Genomic DNA, 19,518 nt, shown 5'->3' on the forward strand with positions numbered 1-19,518 from the left:
TGGAGAAATTTGAGAATGTGAAAATTGGTATTGAGAATTCGGATTTTGAGAATTAAAGTTTAAATTTTATGGGTTTGGAAAATAAGAATTTGGATATGGAAATTGAGGGTTTAGATTTTGAGGATTTGAATTTTGATTTGAAGATGGGGTATTATTTGGATTCAACTTTTGCTAATAATTTTTTGAGAAGTAAGGAGTGTGAATAACATGGGTTTGAGAATTGGTATTTATAAGAGAAAAAATAATACCATTTATAAGTAAACATTATAATAATAACGTTAACATTATTTATTAACAGTAAAGAAAACATGCAAAAAATATGCAGCAGGAGAGAGATAATAATAAAAAACAAAAAGCAAATGAAATGGACTGGCCTGGGGTGGCGGGATGTGACCTCTTTTCTAAATTAACTCCAATGCAGCGGGTCTCTATTTTTTTCTTTCCAAGACACATTGCGCATCCTAAGAACCCAAGTGGGACTGCGCTGCATGTGCTCTAAGTCCCCCAATTTAAAAGGGTCCCAATTTTATCAAATATGTATAGATATTTTTATGTCGTAATTTTGAGCATTTTTAATATATTTATTCACAAATTTGTGAATAAATTTGTAATTCACGTATTTAACTTGAGTTGAAGTTGTTTGGTCATTCATTTTTACTGAATTTTGTTGTATATGAAATATTTCATACATCAGTAACTTTTTTACTTGACGAAATTTTTAATTTTTATCTTGTTCGGGCCTCGAGAAAATTGAGTGGGGTCCGCCTATATTCTCATTGATTGCAAAGTACTGTGGTGACCACTCACCGTCGGACAAATATTTCATAATATGGGGCACCAATTATGGATAACACACTGACACTTTACTAATAAAAATATAAAGGATGAAACGACCAATACAATACAGGGCATACATTTTGCTTTTAGCCTCTCTCTGATGGTAATGTAAACTCTGACTCCTGATTCTTGCAGGTGATTTTTCTTAGTTTATATTCTCAACTTTGACTCTTGATAAGGGTGAGAGAAAATTGTGATTTGTGAGTAAATTTCTCGTATCTTCCCCACGAAGTAGCTAGGTTTTTTTTAAGGGACGGTAAAGGTTATTTTGTTGAATGAGGGTTTAAGTAGATCCGGCAATTTTGGACACGACACGATTTAGATGACACGAAATGACACGAAAATTTAGTGTTTGTGTTTGTATTTTTAGTACACGAACACGAAAGTACACGGTCGAGATTTAGTGTCGGTTTTGTGTTTAACCTTCAAGTACACGACACGACACGAAGTATACGACATAAATAAATATTATAATTAAATTTTAATATTTTTTATGGATATATGTAGAATTATAATAAATGTATGCACATTTTTTTAAAATATTATTTGATTTCATTATATTGTATAGATATGAGATCTAAATATATAAATTTTATATATTTTATAAATTTTTAGCTAAAAATCTAATAATTTAATTTATATTAATATTATATTTAATATATATTAATATTTAATTAACACGACATATACGACACGAAACGAAAGTATACGAACACGAATGTACACGAACGCTAAACATGTCGGTTTTGTGTTTAGACTTCAAGTACACGAAACTCGAAAATACACGACACGAAAGTATACGACACTGACGAATTGCCAGGTCTAGGTTTAACTAACAAGAAATATATCATAATTTAAATTAAATATTTAGTAAACTTGTCGAAATTTTGAATTCTATAATTAATAATTTTTTTTTTTTGGTATTTTAAAATAGTGGCGTCTGTCAATAATAACAATTTTGTGGGAGCCATTTTGTAAAATTTGGAGACAAAATTTGGCATTTTTTAGAAAAAAGAAACAGGAGCCATTTCGTAAAATACAAAAATTAAAACTGACAATAATTATAGAACTTAAAACTTGACCACTTTTTTGAAATATTGTGTCAAATACACAATTTACTATAAAAAAATACCAAATAATACGTTTTTTGTTCATTTCAGTTGCACCCAATAATTCTACTCATTAAAGTTATTGAAGTGTTTGTTTTTCATATTCATATTCATGATATTTGACATATTCATGTGCAATGGATATGGGAAAATTACTGGGCCAACCAGTGCCGATTGGAACAAGTATACTCCATTATTGGTATAAATTATTGATATATTTTATTACTAAAAAAAACACAACAGGGGGTTCCTCACAACTGGGAGTGGATAGAGTTGTCGATTATATTTGAATAAATTATTTGATTATTTATCAAATTAAAATAAATACATCTTTTGAATAATTTATAAAAGCTTAGTAGTACTACCATAGTTCATACAAGTGTTACAGATTTCGGAAATCGAAACTATTTGGTTGAGGTATCGATTTATAATTTATTGGATGATTTTTAAAAAGTCGGATGATTAGTCGGTGATTTATCGGAAATTGGTCAAATCAGACATATATTTTTGACCGATTTTTGAACGATTTATCGACGATTTTTGAAAAATCGACCGCTTTCTATAACAGAGGTTCATATCCAAAATTTTCTCAAATAACTTGGCCTGATTTTAGTTAATGCATATACACGCTGGTCATCATATTATTTGAAAAAATATTAATTATATATTAATACATTAAAATTTGGAAATAAGCGAAAGAAAAGAGATAGCGAATATGAGATGAAAGTAGAACCCGTTCAAAATTGTGCCATACTCCTTTTAACGTAAACAGCCTGTTTGTTATATTGTCCTCAACTTTCATATCTTGGCTTCTTAATTTATATTTTATTCATTCAATTACAAAAGTACTTTGTATTTATTCCTTAAATGAACAAAGATCACATGCCACAGATTTCTTTCCTCTTCTTCTAAAAACATGGCACAGTTTTTTATTTATTGTGTTGCATTATTTGATACTCCAAATAAATAAGGTTTTATGAGCTCATTCGCATATATTTATATTTAATACAATAGATTATTACGAAAACAATTTACCTACTTTTCGAAATATGGACATGATCTACTTACATTTTACCCTCCCCGTCCAAAATACATGCGGTAGAACAATGCAACAAGTATCCGAGTTCCAGTTTGATGTAAATTGATCAGACGGAGTTGATAGAATTGTTAGGAGTTAATATATTCGAATTTGAATGGGTTTCTTTCTCCTGTCTTTCCTCAAACAAACTCTATTTCATGAACCTCTTTTGAACTAATCACTACTTATTCAAATGTTTTGCAAAACAAGCGCCTGCGATCTAAGAATTACTGTATTGCATGCTAGTGTTGTTAAATAAAGCATGTCATCGTATTATTAATACGGGTTGGGTTGGGTTGGGCAGTACGGGCCGATTAAGAGATCAAACTCTGCAAGGACACATGTCTATATTTTATGAATGTATTTTTATATTTTTAAATTTTTGGGACACTTTCTTCTATTTTCAAAAAATTTATAATAAAAAAATATAAAATTTTTTTATATCCTTACTAGATCATCCACTCATCTCATATATAGCATCCTTGATTTATGTAAGAGGCGGAACTAGATCATCCACTCATATCATACATAGCATCCTTGGTTTTATGTAAGAGCCGGAACTAAAATACAATTGTATTGAATAAAAGCAATCCAACCATGACTAGAAATGCAGATATTAATTTTAATATTTAAGTTTTCAGAGGGCACTTAATTGATTATGTTACGAATTTGAAATACAAATCTAAATTTGTTTTATCATTTTTATTAGACTTTTCGATTTTTTTTGATATTTAAGTTTTAAAAATTAGCATTTCATCAATTTAATCTCCGATTTATGATCATATATCTATGTATAAATTTAAATATGACTCAAATGATGAAAAATTTAATTAATGCATCAAACATATATCTCTTGTTAATTTTTTGTGCCGTGAGCACTTGTCCCTGATGATCCTACATAAATCCGTAAATTCGCACTTGAAGATAGTAGTATTTATAAATGAGCACACGTTGTGTTCTGGTGACTTCTACATAAATCCGTCCATGATGGTGTTAATACTTAATATGTTGTTCTCGGAAATAAGACCCGGGAAAGGGAAGATGTTGGCAGATCTTACCCTCTTCGTCAAGTATAGAGTAAGTATAGAGTCTTTAAAAGATTCACCTCTAACAGCGAATAGCCAATGGAAAAATGTCAGTACTGTGTGCAAAGTGCAAACTCAGCACTTGTTATAAACGTTTTGGAAAAATAAAAAAGTTAGAAAAGGTTGTCTAGGATGAGCAATTAAGAGTATATTTGGTATCTAAAGTCTAAATTTTACAATTAAGTGTAATCTTTGTCCATTTTTCAGTACTAACAACAATTTCAATGCAGGGTGTCAACATTAAGTGATAGGACATGATTTTACATCCTTAACACTGTATTGGAGTTGAGGAATGTCATTGAGGTGTCAAATGAGTTGACATGAAGTGTCAAAAGTTGGTATCTCATAAAGTATACCGTGTGTTTAGTAGAATTATATTACATAGTATTTCTCTAATATATTTCTATTATATATTTTTTTATTAATTTAATGAAATTGGCATCTTAGTTTGTCAATTATTGGGGTATTTTTAAAAAAATGATACTAAAAATGATATGAAAAATCGAGAATATAGAATATAATAGTTTTGATTATGTGAGCAAGTTTTGCTCTCGGAGTATGTGGTTCCCATATAAAGTAGTTAAAAGTAGTGTTCTAAAAATCAGTCTAGGCGGCCGCCTAGGCGCTAGGCGGTGGTAAAACGACCCGACTCGGACCTAGGCGGTGATTTAGGCGTTTTTTTAAAAATCGGGTCAAACTTGGGATTAGGCGGTCAAAAATCGGTCCTAGACGGTTTAGGCGGGAAATAAATAAAAAAAACATTTTTTTTATATTTCTATAATTTTAATTCATTAATTTCATAATTTCACGCAATATCATGTCAAATTTTGATATAAAGTATTGGTAATAAGTAACAAATAATCTAATATATTTATTTTCTCACTTAAAATATAAAAATGGCATATTGTAATTAGTTTAAAAGTGTGAATTAAAATATATTTAATATTGTAAACTCAATAATTAGTACATAATGATTGTCAAATGTGTAGATATTGTTTAATACCATTCTAATTTCTTTTTTCATACAAATATTTTATATATTAATCATTATATAATTATAAAAAATAAAAATAATATTTATATTCTTCCGATTAATGTTCCGATTAATCGGTTCGATTAATCTCCGACTTGCCGATTAATCTCTCTAAGGATTAATCTCTCTAAGGTACCCTCACCGCCCTGACACGCCTAGCGATTTCTGGAACACCCGTTAAAACACAGGTTATTTTGCTTCATCTACACACTTGCGTTTTTCCGGGCCTGGCAATGTTCATGTTTTTGAAAAGCTGACCTCTTCACTTTGTGATTATATTCACCTGCCATCTTTTCCGTCAATTTGGCGATTGGAATTGGAGTTGCGTTACAGTTTTGTTGTTTGAATTATTTAGAAAGTATTATTAGCAGCTCAGGAAAGCAAATTTCCCGATCTACTTAGTCTTACCCTTTTTTCGGATTTTAAACTCACTAGCATAGGGAGTAAGGAGACACTTGACTGTTACGTCAAACATATATAACATGTAAAATGAAAGTAATCAAAGCTAAAGAGCTATCTGTGTTATTAAAGATAGTTGATTATGTATGGTTACATACTAATTAATTAGGTTCCAAGTAGATGAGAAGAACATAGCTCACTGAGACTACAAATAATATATGAAGCTGATGACAATAGAGTTGCTATTTCTAGCTGGATTGCAAGGACTGTTTGAACTGATGCGGAGCAACATGATCAGTAATTCAGCCAAGTAACTTGGTGAAAAATTGGAGAGTACTCACATTAAAAAGTCAAGGATCAAACTTTATCAAAGTGCTGAAGCATGTTGTACATTATAACGTCCCTCGGTGGCATTCTCAGAAAAGGGTTGCAGGTATGTTCTTCGACACTGGTTTGTGTGTGATGCCTCTTGCGCAAAGTCTTTAGAATAGGAGCCTCTGCAGCAGGGGCAATGACTCTTTGCTGTTCCTGAGATTGTGGTTCTGCTCTCTTCTTTAAGTTATCCGAGAAACTTTCATATTGCAGGCTTTCATTCTGTGCATGTTTGGTACATGTAGATTTGTAAGAGGCAGAATCAGAATCCTATGATTTAACAAATATTTGAAGGCATCAGCTTATTGCAGCTAGTGTTTAGGCTAATTGCACCGAAATGAAAGCAAGCGAGCAACAAGCTGCGTCGCTAGACCTTTTGATACTCTTAAAGATGACAAATTCAGAGAAACAGAAAATTCAAACACTTACATTTAAAATGGAGTTAAGCACGGGGCACTTGACAGGACGGTCCTCGTCTAATGGCTCAGTGGGATGTTCAATTGGCCAAAACTCAATGTCACTCTCATTTCCGCTAATTACAATCGAACCATTTCGAAATGGAGCCATGCTCTCAATCTTTACCTGCAATAACCAGGCACATAAACAAGCAAGTCATGTCCTAAAATTAAATTCCTGCAAAATAGTAATTCTGACAAGATTGAAAGTAATGAGTAATATGAACCAGTCCTACTTACCAAATCATCCTGACATGAAAAACTCATATAGAGAAATGCCATAAGGCTATGCCACAAGGTCCACTAGAGAAAATCAGAGTAAAAAAAAAGAAAGTAAACCAGTTGTAACTTAAGGGAAAAGATTTGCAGATTAACATGAAGCAAAATTGCAGAGACAGGAGCATCATAGTGGGGTCTCTTTACAATGAGAAAAGATGAAAAAGATTCTCACAAATATATTCTCAATCTCCTCTTAGTAAACCTTTTCCTTTCCCCTTTGGGGCCCTGATGTCTGCTTGCATTGTGATTTGTGTGAGGGAGAGAAACTATAACACTCTGCTCTGTTTCTTTTTGCCTTCTGTCTTGGCTTTTAAAACAGAATCCTACCGTTAATTTAGTTTTTCCGAAAAATACCCTTCAATGATAATACAGAACTAATGCTGATGCATACCCTTTGTGTTTCCGTTTTGCTCATGCGAGAGTCTTGTGTATTGTATACGACTTTCTTGCACACGAGTGCTAATTCTAGGGCAACTCTACAGTTGATAGACTGCCGGTCAACTATAAAAATGTATGTTATAATCTCTGACACAATCAAATTGATATATAGTAGCAGGAGTAGGGGTTATATATGTATGATTTGTCTTGCAAGTAACTTTTTCTTTCCAATCATATCGAGCTAGCAATAAAGTAGAGGGACAAACAGAAAGGTGCATGGTAGATTTGAAGCATGGTCATGGAGAAATAGGTATACTTAATAATATGAGTACAAATATAGGAGCATATATAAATGGCATTTTCAGTGATAGGCATGATTACTGAACTTGACCATTTGTAGACAACAAAATCACAACATTGAATATCGGATGACAGTAGATAAAGAGGACGCATAGAGTCAGAAATGTGCAGCGGGATGAGTTGCTCAAGAAAAAATAAAACTAAAGGGAACTTAAAAAGTGAAGATTGAAGACACTAGCCTACCTTTATTCACCTAGCCTTCATTTTTCATTTTTCTCTTTGGTGTAACGTTCATATTATGATCTGATCAGTTACATTAGACTTGTTGTTGGGGATTGGTAGTACATTATAGGTAAAAGGTGTTTGTCCATTTCATGCGATGGTTGTCGAATCATGTTCGCGGGTAGATGAAATTAAAAAAACGTAGATAACGTGACTTACCTCTTGCATTCATATTATTTTTCATTGTTATATTTATCTTCAAAAAAATTTAGCCGATAAATGATTTCGATAATAGATCCTAGTTATGTGTTAATGCCCTACTTAAATAACTCAATTTTTCTTACCTTTAACATATTGCTTGTCTTTTTCTATCAAATTTATTGCAGACTACCCATCTTTCTTTACTATAAAATTGTATCATGGTGGACGGATTGAGAATTTGAATACTGAGTTTGTGAACTATAAGCGCGATTACTTTGATTTCTGCAACGTGGATGTATTTGAAGTCGTTGCAATGGTGTGTCTGGCTATTGGTCATAAATTAGTAGGAATAGATTTGTATTTTAAAGCACCACTGAGCACTACACCATAGATTGTTTATAGTAATGCCAAAAAAATATTGCTTTAAGTGCTTTATGTTGCAATAGAGTCGATGACAACAAATATGCAAAAATTGGGTGTTGCATCCGAGTGCATTACAATTGGTCAATTTAGCAACGAATATAGTACCTTATAGTAACGAAATTAATTCATTGCAATAGACCGATATAGCAACAAATTATTGTCTATAGCAACGCCTAAATAACATTTAATTAGCTTAAATTTGTATCTTTTAAATGACTTTTAAGGCAACAATATTAGACCAATGACAATGATTTTAAGCAAGATATTGCAATGATTTTGACCCTATTGTAATGATTTTATAACTTTTTAGTAGAGGGTTTGCCCTTGGGAAGCATAGTCCTTCCCGTTTGTAGAGGTTGAAGATGGTAATGCTGATGAAATCATGAAGTCATCAGATTCAAGCACTGACATGGAGGAAGAAGTAATGGATCATGTGCCAAAAAAGATAAAAATTAAGCAGATTGGAAAGAAATCAACCCCAAAGAAGATTTCAGCTCAGAAGTCAGTAATGGATATGTAATTACTTTATGCAAGGCAAAAAGAAGTCTGTAGGGTGTCATGTCTTGGTAAAGAGGGCCTAGATATTTGGTACAAATTTCATCACGAGACTTTGAGCTACTATTGGACTTGATTAACAGAACTTATGGCTGCAAGAAATGGCAACTCAGTGGTATACCTTGTTTTCGTGCAGTGATATGCTTGAATTTTCATGAATATAATTTGGAAGATTATGTTCATATATGTTAATCAGTGAATATATTCAAGAAAATAAATAATTTATAGTTGAGTTTAGTTCATTACACTTATAAATGGGTGTTTAATAGTATTCATGTGAATGTTATAGGTTTACAATCATTTTGTAGAGACAATTATGACAAGGAGGAGTGGGAGAAGTTATTGTATATGCAGCCATTACCTCAAATTGTCAAACCATGCACTAGAAGGCCCATGGTTAGAAGAAGAAATAAGAATGACATCATACCACCATCTCCTGATGCAACTTCTTTGGCGAGGCAAAACACCAGTGTGCAATGTGATAGCAGCAAAAGCTGGGGCCACAATAGAAGAACATGTCATGGCAAAGTATTAATAATTTTTGATTCATATGTGTCACATGTTATTGGTTTGGCTTTTAATTTAGGATATAGTGAAACTCCAAATGAAGCTGCTAATGATGGAGCTGGTATGAATACAACTGAGATTGTTAATGAGGGATGTGCAAATCAGGGAGATGATAATGAGGGTGCTAATATGGGTGGAAATCAGATAGCTAATAATAAAGGAGCAAATGATGGGAATGAGCCTGTATAGACAGAGGAATGTGGTGAACAATTTGTGTCTGAATTTGTTTCAGATGCTTCTCAACCTATTTTACAAACTGCATATGACATTGATGACAACCAACGAGGTGTTTTTAATGCTCCAACACCACCTACCAATTCTGGACCTTCATCAAATATGTGCCTCTTAAAGCATAGCAGAAGAAAAAATAAAATATCACAACAAGGGCTGCGCTTTTAAGGGTTAGGAGTACAAGAGAAAAGAAAATGAACAAAAAAACATGTAGACTGAGTCTTTTAGTCAGCAACACCCTAAACTCTATTTTATGTCTGAAAGATGTGGCTCGTCTTTTGCTTAAAACTTTATTCTAAATCTTCCGGCTATTTAAGTTCCTTGCATTTAAGTCTACAAACTTTTTTTAAGTATTTTTCCAAATATATGGCTTGTCTTTTGTGGCAACTATTTGGTATGTTAAATATTGTGCCAACTATTTTATATGCCAATATTGGCAATGTTTAACCAAGTTAATTATCAAACTCAATATCCTTCTTAATTTATTTTTCAAGCCATAGTACATTTCCGGTGTTTAAATATACAAATGGTTTAAACAGATGACATGTTTAAAGAGTACTAGTGTGCAAAAATCTAACTAATGTTCGTACTTAACACACACAAAAAAGTTTAGAATTACATTAATGGATAATGCCAACTACATTTCCATTTCATTTCAGTGCCAATAACACAGTAACAATTCATTACACATTCACCTACTATACAACTATATTGACAGTCTCATTACTCCTCAGTTCCACTAAACATATATACCAACAATAAAATTAAAACTCCAAAAAACAATTATACACATCCATTTTTGCTTTTCCCTCTTTTGGACTTCAATCAATTACATCTCCTAATTCGCTTCCATGGCTTTCAATCTTTTCAGAAGACCCGGAATTACAATTTGAGCTCGATTATAAAGAGGAGCATCAAACCACAGGAAGTACCTGCAACCATCATTTACCTCCATGCAATTCCTGAATCTTCGACCAACATTAGCATCTATCCAAGCCACTCTATCTGCTGCAAGTCTACCACAATAATAATATGCCATGTTTTGTATAAGAAAAAGCTAAAGAAGTTTAGGGTTTTTTTCTTAGCTATTAAAGAGGTGTATGATATACGTATCTTTGTTTGTAATATATTGGACAATACGAGTGTTACATTTTATTGAAATTCAATTTTGCCTTTAACTCCATTAGCTTCGTTAGTGGAGATTTGACGTGAGACACCTTTTTAAAAGGTGTTAGATAACTAAAGCCAACGTTCTGTAAAAATTAAAGTATGGCCAATTTTGTGAAAATAGGTATATAATTTGGCCACCATCCTGTAATTTACTCTCTGTCTTATAATTCATTTGATATCAAAATACTGCTTTCTGCTTATGTATAAGATCTTGGGATTCAACGAAGATATGTATCAGATTAAAATATGACTCGAATACAATTCGAGTATCAACAATATTCACGGAAACGAAACTTGAAACTATAGAAGAAGAAACTCAAAAATTGCAGCCTGAATATGAACTTTAATATGACCCTATCTTTCAAGAAAGTAGCATGTAGATTAACAAACTTTTATTAGTAATCAAAATCGGGAAACTTTGTCTTTCCTATTAACATTGTCGCTCTCACTCGAATATCTGATCAGTAACATATAAGATGCATGAGTATTTTTAATTTTCAGAATGCATCTTCTATAACAAAATAAATGCTTAAAATATCATTTTCTATGAAGTGTGATCTAATTCATAACGGACACTATTTGGTCTCAACATAAATACTTTTAGAGTTGGGAGCACCACTTTTGAATTTTGGTAATTTCTAGATTATAATCAAAGTCTTGTTTATTTTCGATAGTGTACATTATTTCATGATTTTAAACACAGGTGTATTAAAATTAAAATTTTACTTATTTTGAGATGAGTATATTATTTCAAATCTTTAAAGTAATAATTTTAAAATTAAAAGGACATCGCTTAAATGCAGTTTACCTTGGTTCACGTGATGTGCATGCTATTGCGTGAGCCTGTGGGGTTTACCCAGTGCGCACCCGAATGGTAGCGGCTGCGGGTTCCCTACGATAAAAAAATTAAGAGGATATTCATAATATATGTTAGCAAAAAACAAAATTAAATAATTAGTAAAATAATATTGATAGAGCATAAATTTCCACATCTCATTAAACTTAATCCATGTCAAAAATGTTGTTTTTGATTTTCTTTACAAGTAAAATTTGCAAAAGAAAACATCATTTTCAATAATTCTTATCACCAAGTTAAATACAATGCAGCATTTCTACAACACAAAATAATAAAATTGGAGAAACTCTCGTCTTTCTAAAGCAACCTACTTATAGTCGACGGGGATCAAACAAAAGAAATAAAGGCCCGACACGTATATTCCTACTTCTATAATTACGACAATAAATGAACAAAGTGGTTCGGAAAAAAATTGAGTTCAACTTATTTTACACTTAATTTTAGCTTTATTCATTTAATAACGGAACTTGAATTTGAACATGAAAATGTGTTTGATGAGTAACAAGTTTAGTCGAGTTTTACATCAGTTCGACTCGAATTTGGCTCGTTTAGCTCAAAATCTGCTCGAACTTGTTAAACTCCGTACTTCAGTTCATTTAACTTATTATATAATAATAAGTTCTATAAATATTAATATCGGAATATTCAGATATATTAAAAAAAATTAAATACAATTAAGTTGTTATTGTGATTATTGAATGATTAATTATATTCTCTATATAGTTAATATATAAGATTTATAACGATTTAGTCGCTACAGATGAAATAACCATAATTTTTTTTATGAAATATTAAAATTTACTTTTGGTAAATAAAAAATAAATTGATATTCTTATAAGAATAAATAACTTTCAATAATAAAATTAGATAAACCTAGATAATAAAAGTAACTAAATTACAAATAATTGACTTTTATAAATTATTTGTTGTACTAATTAAATTGATATTATTTAATAAAGATTTAGTCTTATTTAATTACTTAACATTATGCCACGTGGGTTTCTATTATGCTTAAGATCTAAGATTTAAAATTAAAAGTAAATTATAGTAACTAATAATTTTGGATAAGATTTTTGTGTAAATTATGCGGTTTTAAAAATACAATTTAATTATGTGTGATATATGAATCGTGTGAGTTTTTCAAATATTGATTTGATAGAGTATAAAATATGAAATTGATCCTACTTGAACTCGATTCGTATTTGCATCAACTTTTTTATGGCCGATCTTGGGGGGTCGGAGATCACTTGGAGCAATAAACATTAAGGGCCCGATTTTCAGAAAATAATGTTATTTATTCACATAGTCATTTTAGTTTGGCGTTTGAAATTTTAGAGATTTCTATATATTTAACTTAAATATTAGCAACATAATTTATTAAGAAAGATAGGTTAGTGAACATTGATATAATTATCATTATTAATGGTTTTACATTTAAAAATGCTGGAGAAATTTTTTCTCAATTGTCGTATATTAAAGTATAATTGTGGTATTTTTTGGGTTTTGTTATTTTTATCGTCTGGGCCTCCAAAATGTCGAAAATGAACCCGACTCTTCTTGATTAGTTCGAGTTAATGAACAAATATTGACCATCTTTTTTTGATAGACTAAAATCTAGACACAATTCATTCAATTAAGGTCTGAGCATGTGATAAATAAAAATGTTTCATTGTCTAAAATCCGAGCATGCTCAAAATTTTCTTCCGCCTACTCCTCTAGATGGGTTGGGTCGACGCATGACACTATTGAGGTACCAAATGATTTTACGTTGTAGGCTTATGATTCCTTTATTTCCAGAGTCTGCACTTTGCCCATTATACTTTACTCGTATGGATATATTTGGAAAGCATGTTGTGCATTGTCAGAAATCACCTGGTTTTAAATACCGACATGATATGGTTATAGTTGCGTTATATGATGTTCTATGGAGGGCAGGGATCCCAGCTAAAAAGGAGGCGTCGATCAACTTTCTTACTCCTCCCGGTGAAATAAGATCAATACTTAGAACATATGATATTTTGATTTATAGTTGAGATGGGGGTAAACATACTTGTATTGATTTTACAAGAGTTTCTCCTTTATGCGGGTTTGGTAATGGGGCATTCGTTGTTGGTCATGCGCCAATTAAAATCACAAAAACAAGGGTACATAAGCATAATCAAACATGTAGAGATAACCAACATAATTTTTTGCCATTTGCTTTTGACACGTTTGATTTTTTTGGCTTCCGACGCTGTTGAATTTCCTATGTGAATACAAAAAGTAATGAATGTTGGTTGAGCTGAATTTGTATTTAGACGGGTAGTATTTACAATTCAATGTGGTTTTGCGTTTTGTTAGGAATCACATATATTTTTTATGATAAAAAAATATATAGCATAATCATTAATTAAGTAGATGTAGTTGTCAACGACTCAAAAGCTAACTATTATTGTCTGATAGCCGTTGATAGAGCAACTTATCAACTGATAAGTTTTTATAACATTTTCATGTAGATCTCAATAAATAGTCATTGATGTAATTATTCATTCTGTAGTCATAGTTGCCTAAATGGATAAATAGAATAGGATGGTTAATTGTAAATATGAATTGCCATGTAATTCTCTCTAAGTGAAGCGAGTCATCGAGAATAGACTATCAACGGCTAAGGAGAATAGACTATCAACGGCTAAACGCATCAACTCATCAATTGTTAAGAAAATTACACTATCAATGCCTAAAGTAGCAAATAACAATTGATAGTGACTTGACAGAGCACAAATATCAAATCTGACAAAATATATGGGTTGGTAAAAGATTTCAGTCTGAAAATGAAAGCCAAGACAAAACGTGCATGTGACCTTGGATTCTGAAAAAGAAGAAACATTCTATTTTCATGCATGACAAATTGGAGGGTTATTCAAAGCAACACATCAAGATAAAATCCAACCTCATTTGTCAAGATTCACGAAAAAAATACAGAAGCAATCTTACGGGATTTAGAAGGCCATGCATCGAATTGACTAGTAAAGATTGTAATTTGGTGTTATATAAACCAAGTTGTAACAATGTATTCTCTAAGAAATAAGAAAACAGAGTTTTCTATAGAGTTTAGTTGAGAGCACTAACTTTAAGAGAAATACTGTAAAAAGAAGTTATGAAATTCTTGTAATTTACACAGATTATTTCTTCAATATATAAGTCAGGTGGCAAGTCGAAAAATAAATCACCTGAAATTTTTATGACTTGAATTTTTATTTCATTTTATCAGTTGTTCAAGTTTAAAAAATTTGAAAATTGAAATTTATATTCAACCCTCCTTCTACAAATTACCATGGTATTGATTGTTAGTAAATAAAAATTTGTATCAGATCAAGCCTTCAACATACAATGGGTTTAAAGATCTTAAAACTATACAATCAGTCATGGATAAGAAGGATGTTGGTGTGAAGATTCCAATTCTAGACAAGAAATTCTATTCTCGGTAGAAAGTGAAGATGAGGCGTCACTTGATGTTTCATGATGAGGGCTTTGTCAACTGTATTGACAATGGTCCTCATGTTCCTATACAGACAATCACATGGCTTGCTGCAGCTGATGGAACCATTAGTGTTGACATGATTGTTATGAAGAATCCAGATGATAACTCACCAGAGCATCTGGAAGAAGTCAACAAAGATAATAGAACTATGAAAATTCTGTTTAATGGTATAGATTCTGACATGTTTGAATGTGTCATGAACTGCTCTACAACTAAGATATTTGGGATAACATTCAAACTCTTTGTGAAGGATCTGAACAAGTCAGAAAGAATAAGATGTAACTTCTCATATAACCGTATGATTATCTTCACTCTATCCTTGGATAGGGGCTGAGTGAAACATTCAACATATTTCAAAAGCTGTTGAATGGGTTAAAGTTACATGAAAGAGTCTATCAAGTCAAAGACTCCAATTTAAAGTTCTTAAGATCTCTTCCAAAGGAATAGAAGTCAACAATTATTTATGTCAGAAACTCATATGAATATAGGGAATACACTCTTAACAGATTGTATGCAGTCCTGAAGACTTATGAGATGGAGATGCAACATGATGGGGAAATTAAAAAGGGCCAAATAAAAGATAGATCCGTAGCTCTTGTTGCATCAAATCACTGTGAGAAGCAAGTGGAAGCCAAGGTGGAATCTGCCACCATTGAAGCTGAAGAACCCATACCAAAATCATCAAAAAGAAAAGCTAAAGCTATTGAAATTGAGAGTGACTCCTCCTCAACAGATAAGCTAGAAGAGCTGGATGAACATATGACTTTTCTGTCAAAAAGATATTGTAACTTGAAATTCAAAAGAAAATCTTTCTCCAAGCCATTAAACAAAGGATTCAGCACTAATATAAATTTGGTTGATAAATCCAAATTCAAATGCTACAATTGTGGAACAATTGGACACTTTGCAAGTGAATGTAGAAAGTCAAAGAATCTTGTAGGAGGTGAAACTGTTGATTACAATAAAAAATACTTTAATCTCTTGAGACAAAAAAAGAAAGCTTTCATTACCAAGGAAAAAGACTGGACTGATGGGGATGACACTGATGAAGAAGCTGAATATGTGAATCTGGCACTAGTGGCTAATGATGATGGTCTTGAAGCTAGCCCATCAAGCAATCAGGTAATCACTACTGATCTATCTAATTTGAGTAAGAGTGACTGTAAAGAAACCATTAATGACATGTCTTCTGAACTGTATAATTTGCATCTTACTCTAAAGTCTCTCAAAAAGGAAAATGCTAGAGTTAAAGATTGTAATGTTTTACTTGTTGAGAAAAATACTCTATTAGAAACTCAGTTGCATGACTTTATGAAATTGAAAAAGAATTACTACGCAGTTGAAGATGATTTGCTTGATTTTCTAAAGAGGAAAGAAAATATGAGAAATCAATTTGAACGTGAGAAAAATGTTATTGTTAAATGGAAAGAATTCAGGAATGCATCCAACAAAATCATGGAAGCTCAAGGCATTGGATCCTTCTGTGATATTGTAGGAAACGGGGATAAAGTGTAATTTGAACCTGAAAGTGAATGATGTGAGTCAATGGATAGTGATTATTCGTTGAAAGATAAAGTATCAACGGATAAAAGCTATCCATTGAAGGAACCAGTTAGTTCTTCTAAACTGGAAAAACTCAATGAGAAGTATGGTCTAGTTAGCAAGAACTTTGTGATTGATGAGAGCAACAAAACCAAGTAGGTTAAGCAATAGAACATAGGCCACTTATCGAACAAGGATTTGAAAATATAAGATTGAGACTATTATAGACACCAAGAAAAAGAATAATAGAAATGGAAAGATATGAATTAACAAACACAACAACTATACTTCAAATAAATATGCTCTCTGAAAATCTAGTTTAAGTGTGATAGTGTTAATCATCTATCTGTTAATTGCAAATCTATGTATATGTCTACTATGTATAAGCCTAAAATGTTTGCCTGCAATGCATTATTTGTCAATGCCAAATATGTTTAATCAGAACTGCAATAACATGACATTCATTCCCGGTTCCTACTTTTCTGCATTTACCATGCCATTGAACATGTCTGAAATGAATAACATGTTTACTTCTAACATGAATGTTATGCATCAGCAAATCTTTGCATCTGATTGAAATATCAATAACTTTGTTCAAAGACCAAAGGAAAAAGTGGATCTTGATCCTCCAAAGCCTAAAGTAAAGAATGGTCAAAAGGCAAAGAAAGCATTCGACAAAACATGACCCAAGAACACTTAGGTACCAAAGTTGAATTGAGTTGGTTTTGATTGTGTGCAAGGAAAAAAGAAAAATCTTTGGTAAATAGATAGCGGTTGTTCAAGACAGATTATTGGTGATTTATCCCTGCTCACATAATTAGAGGAGAAAGTTGGTCCAAACATTATCTTTGGAGATGACAACAAAGGATATACTATGGGATATTGCTTGATTTCAAAAGGAAATATCATCATTGATCAAGTAGCGCTAGTTGAAGAACTGAAGCACAACTTGGTTAGGGTCATTCAACTTTGTGATAAAGGTTTTAAAGTAAACTTTGGTCTGGAAGCTTGTGTTGTTACAAACAAGAAAGAAAATGTCTGTGTAGTCGACTTCAACTCAACAGATGATGACTCTATTATATGTCTTGTCAGTAAGGCAAGTAATAATAAAGTTTGGTTATGTCATAAGAAACTGTCTCACTTAAACTTTTCAATAATGAATGATTTAGTCAAAAAGGATCTGGTAAGAGGAATGCCAAAGTTGGAATTTTCCAAGGATGGTCTATGTGATGCTTATCAACTTGGTAAGCAAAAGAGAGCCTCTTTCAAAAGTAAGACAGTCTTCTCACTTGACAAACCCTTGCAACTTTTTTACATTGATTTATTTGGACAAACCAATGTCATGTGTATCTCCAAGAAGAAATACCATCTTGTGATTATTGATGACTTATCTTAATTCTCTTGAACCTTCTTCCTCAATTAAAATCATGAGACCGGTTAAATCATTATTAATCACATCAAGATAGTCAACAATAATTCAAACTTTAAAGTGAGAAAATTCAGAAGTGACAATAGAACTGAGTTCAAGAATTCAACTATGAATGAATTATGTGAAAAGGTTGGCATACATCATGAGTTTTCTGCACCAAGAACTCCCCAACAAAATGGAGTTGTTAAAAGGAAAAAACAGAACTCTCACTGAAGATGCAAGGATGATGCTTGGAGAATCTAAATTACCCACCTACTGCTGGGTTGAAGCCATTAACACTGCATGTTATACTCAGACTATCTCTTTGATAAATCATGCTAATGGTATGTCTCACTATCAACTATTAAAGGGGAGAAACCAACCTTGGATTTTACGCATGTGTTTGGATGCAAATGCTTTGTTCTGAGGAATCAAGAAGAAAATATTGGCAAGTTTGAGGCCAAGGCAGATAAAGGAATTTTTGTTGGGTATGCAGCTAGCAAGGTCTACAAAGTCTACAACATAAGAATTAATATTTTTATGGAATTAGTTCATGTGGTTTTTGATGACAAAGAGATTCAAGGATTAATATACCAGGGCTACAATGATGCTCTTATATTTGACGATGAATTGGATGATTGGAAAGATGAAGTTGTTGATGTTTCTAAAAGAATCAACATAGAAATAATGTGGAAATAACAGTTAATCAACAAAATGAAGCAGCCCTTAGGTCAACCTAATATTGATAAAAATGAGTCATCCATCGATGCTCAAAATGATCCAGCAGTTGAAAGAGATCCTAGAACTTTATCAACTGTTAATGAAGTCTCAAACTCACGGGGAGCTTCAAGAAACACAACTTTAAATTTTGTACAACAAAATGATGATAATAAAGTCACATCATCAAGGTCAAATCTTCCTTCTCAAAGAAAATAGACAATAAGTCATCCATTTGAATTAATCATAAGAGATGCATCTGCTAGAGTTAAAAATAGAAGAGCAACTTAAGAGGAATGTCTATAGAATAACTTTCTCTCACAAGAAAAGCACGAACAAGTTGAGGAAGCTCTACTAGATTCAGACTGGATTATAGCTATACAGGAAGATCTAAACCAGTTTGAAAGAAACGAAATATGGAAGCTGGTACCTGGGCCAAAAGACATTTCAGTCAATGGAACCAAATGGGTATTCAGAAATAAGATGGTTGAAAATGGCATAGTTACAAGGAACAAAGCCAAATTAGTTGCTAAAGGCTTTTCTCAAGAGGAAGGAATTAATTTTGATGAAATTTTGCTCATGTAGCAAGACTAGAAGCAATCAGGATCTTACTGGCCTATGCAGCTCATGCCAATTTCAAAGTCTATTAGATGGATGTGAATAGTGCTTTTCTGAATGGAGAACTTGAAGAAGAAGTATATGCATGCCAACCTCTTGGATTTAATGATTCAAAATTTCCAGAGTATTTATATCTTCTTTTAAAAGCACTATATGGTCTGAA

General features: G+C 32.1%; 1 protein-coding gene across 2 annotated transcripts; it reads right to left on the reverse strand.

The window, feature by feature from the left end:
* Positions 1-5,627: 5,627 nt before the first annotated feature.
* Positions 5,628-7,051, reverse strand: LOC141676873 (uncharacterized). Of its 2 annotated transcripts, none has more exons than XM_074482592.1 (3): positions 6,609-7,051; positions 6,343-6,495; positions 5,628-6,183 (listed from the first exon to the last, which is right to left on the reverse strand). In XM_074482592.1, exons 1-3 carry the CDS (start codon positions 6,648-6,650, stop codon positions 5,899-5,901), a joined length of 480 nt encoding a protein of 159 aa, XP_074338693.1. In that variant the 5' UTR covers positions 6,651-7,051; the 3' UTR covers positions 5,628-5,898. The 2 variants fall into 2 exon arrangements, with proteins under 2 accessions (XP_074338693.1, XP_074338694.1); XM_074482593.1 differs by having other exon boundaries at positions 5,628-6,135; positions 6,609-6,763.
* Positions 7,052-19,518: the final 12,467 nt, after the last annotated feature.

Source organism: Apium graveolens, chromosome 8 (assembly GCF_009905375.1).
Source record: "Apium graveolens cultivar Ventura chromosome 8, ASM990537v1, whole genome shotgun sequence".
Lineage (NCBI taxonomy): Eukaryota > Viridiplantae > Streptophyta > Magnoliopsida > Apiales > Apiaceae > Apium > Apium graveolens.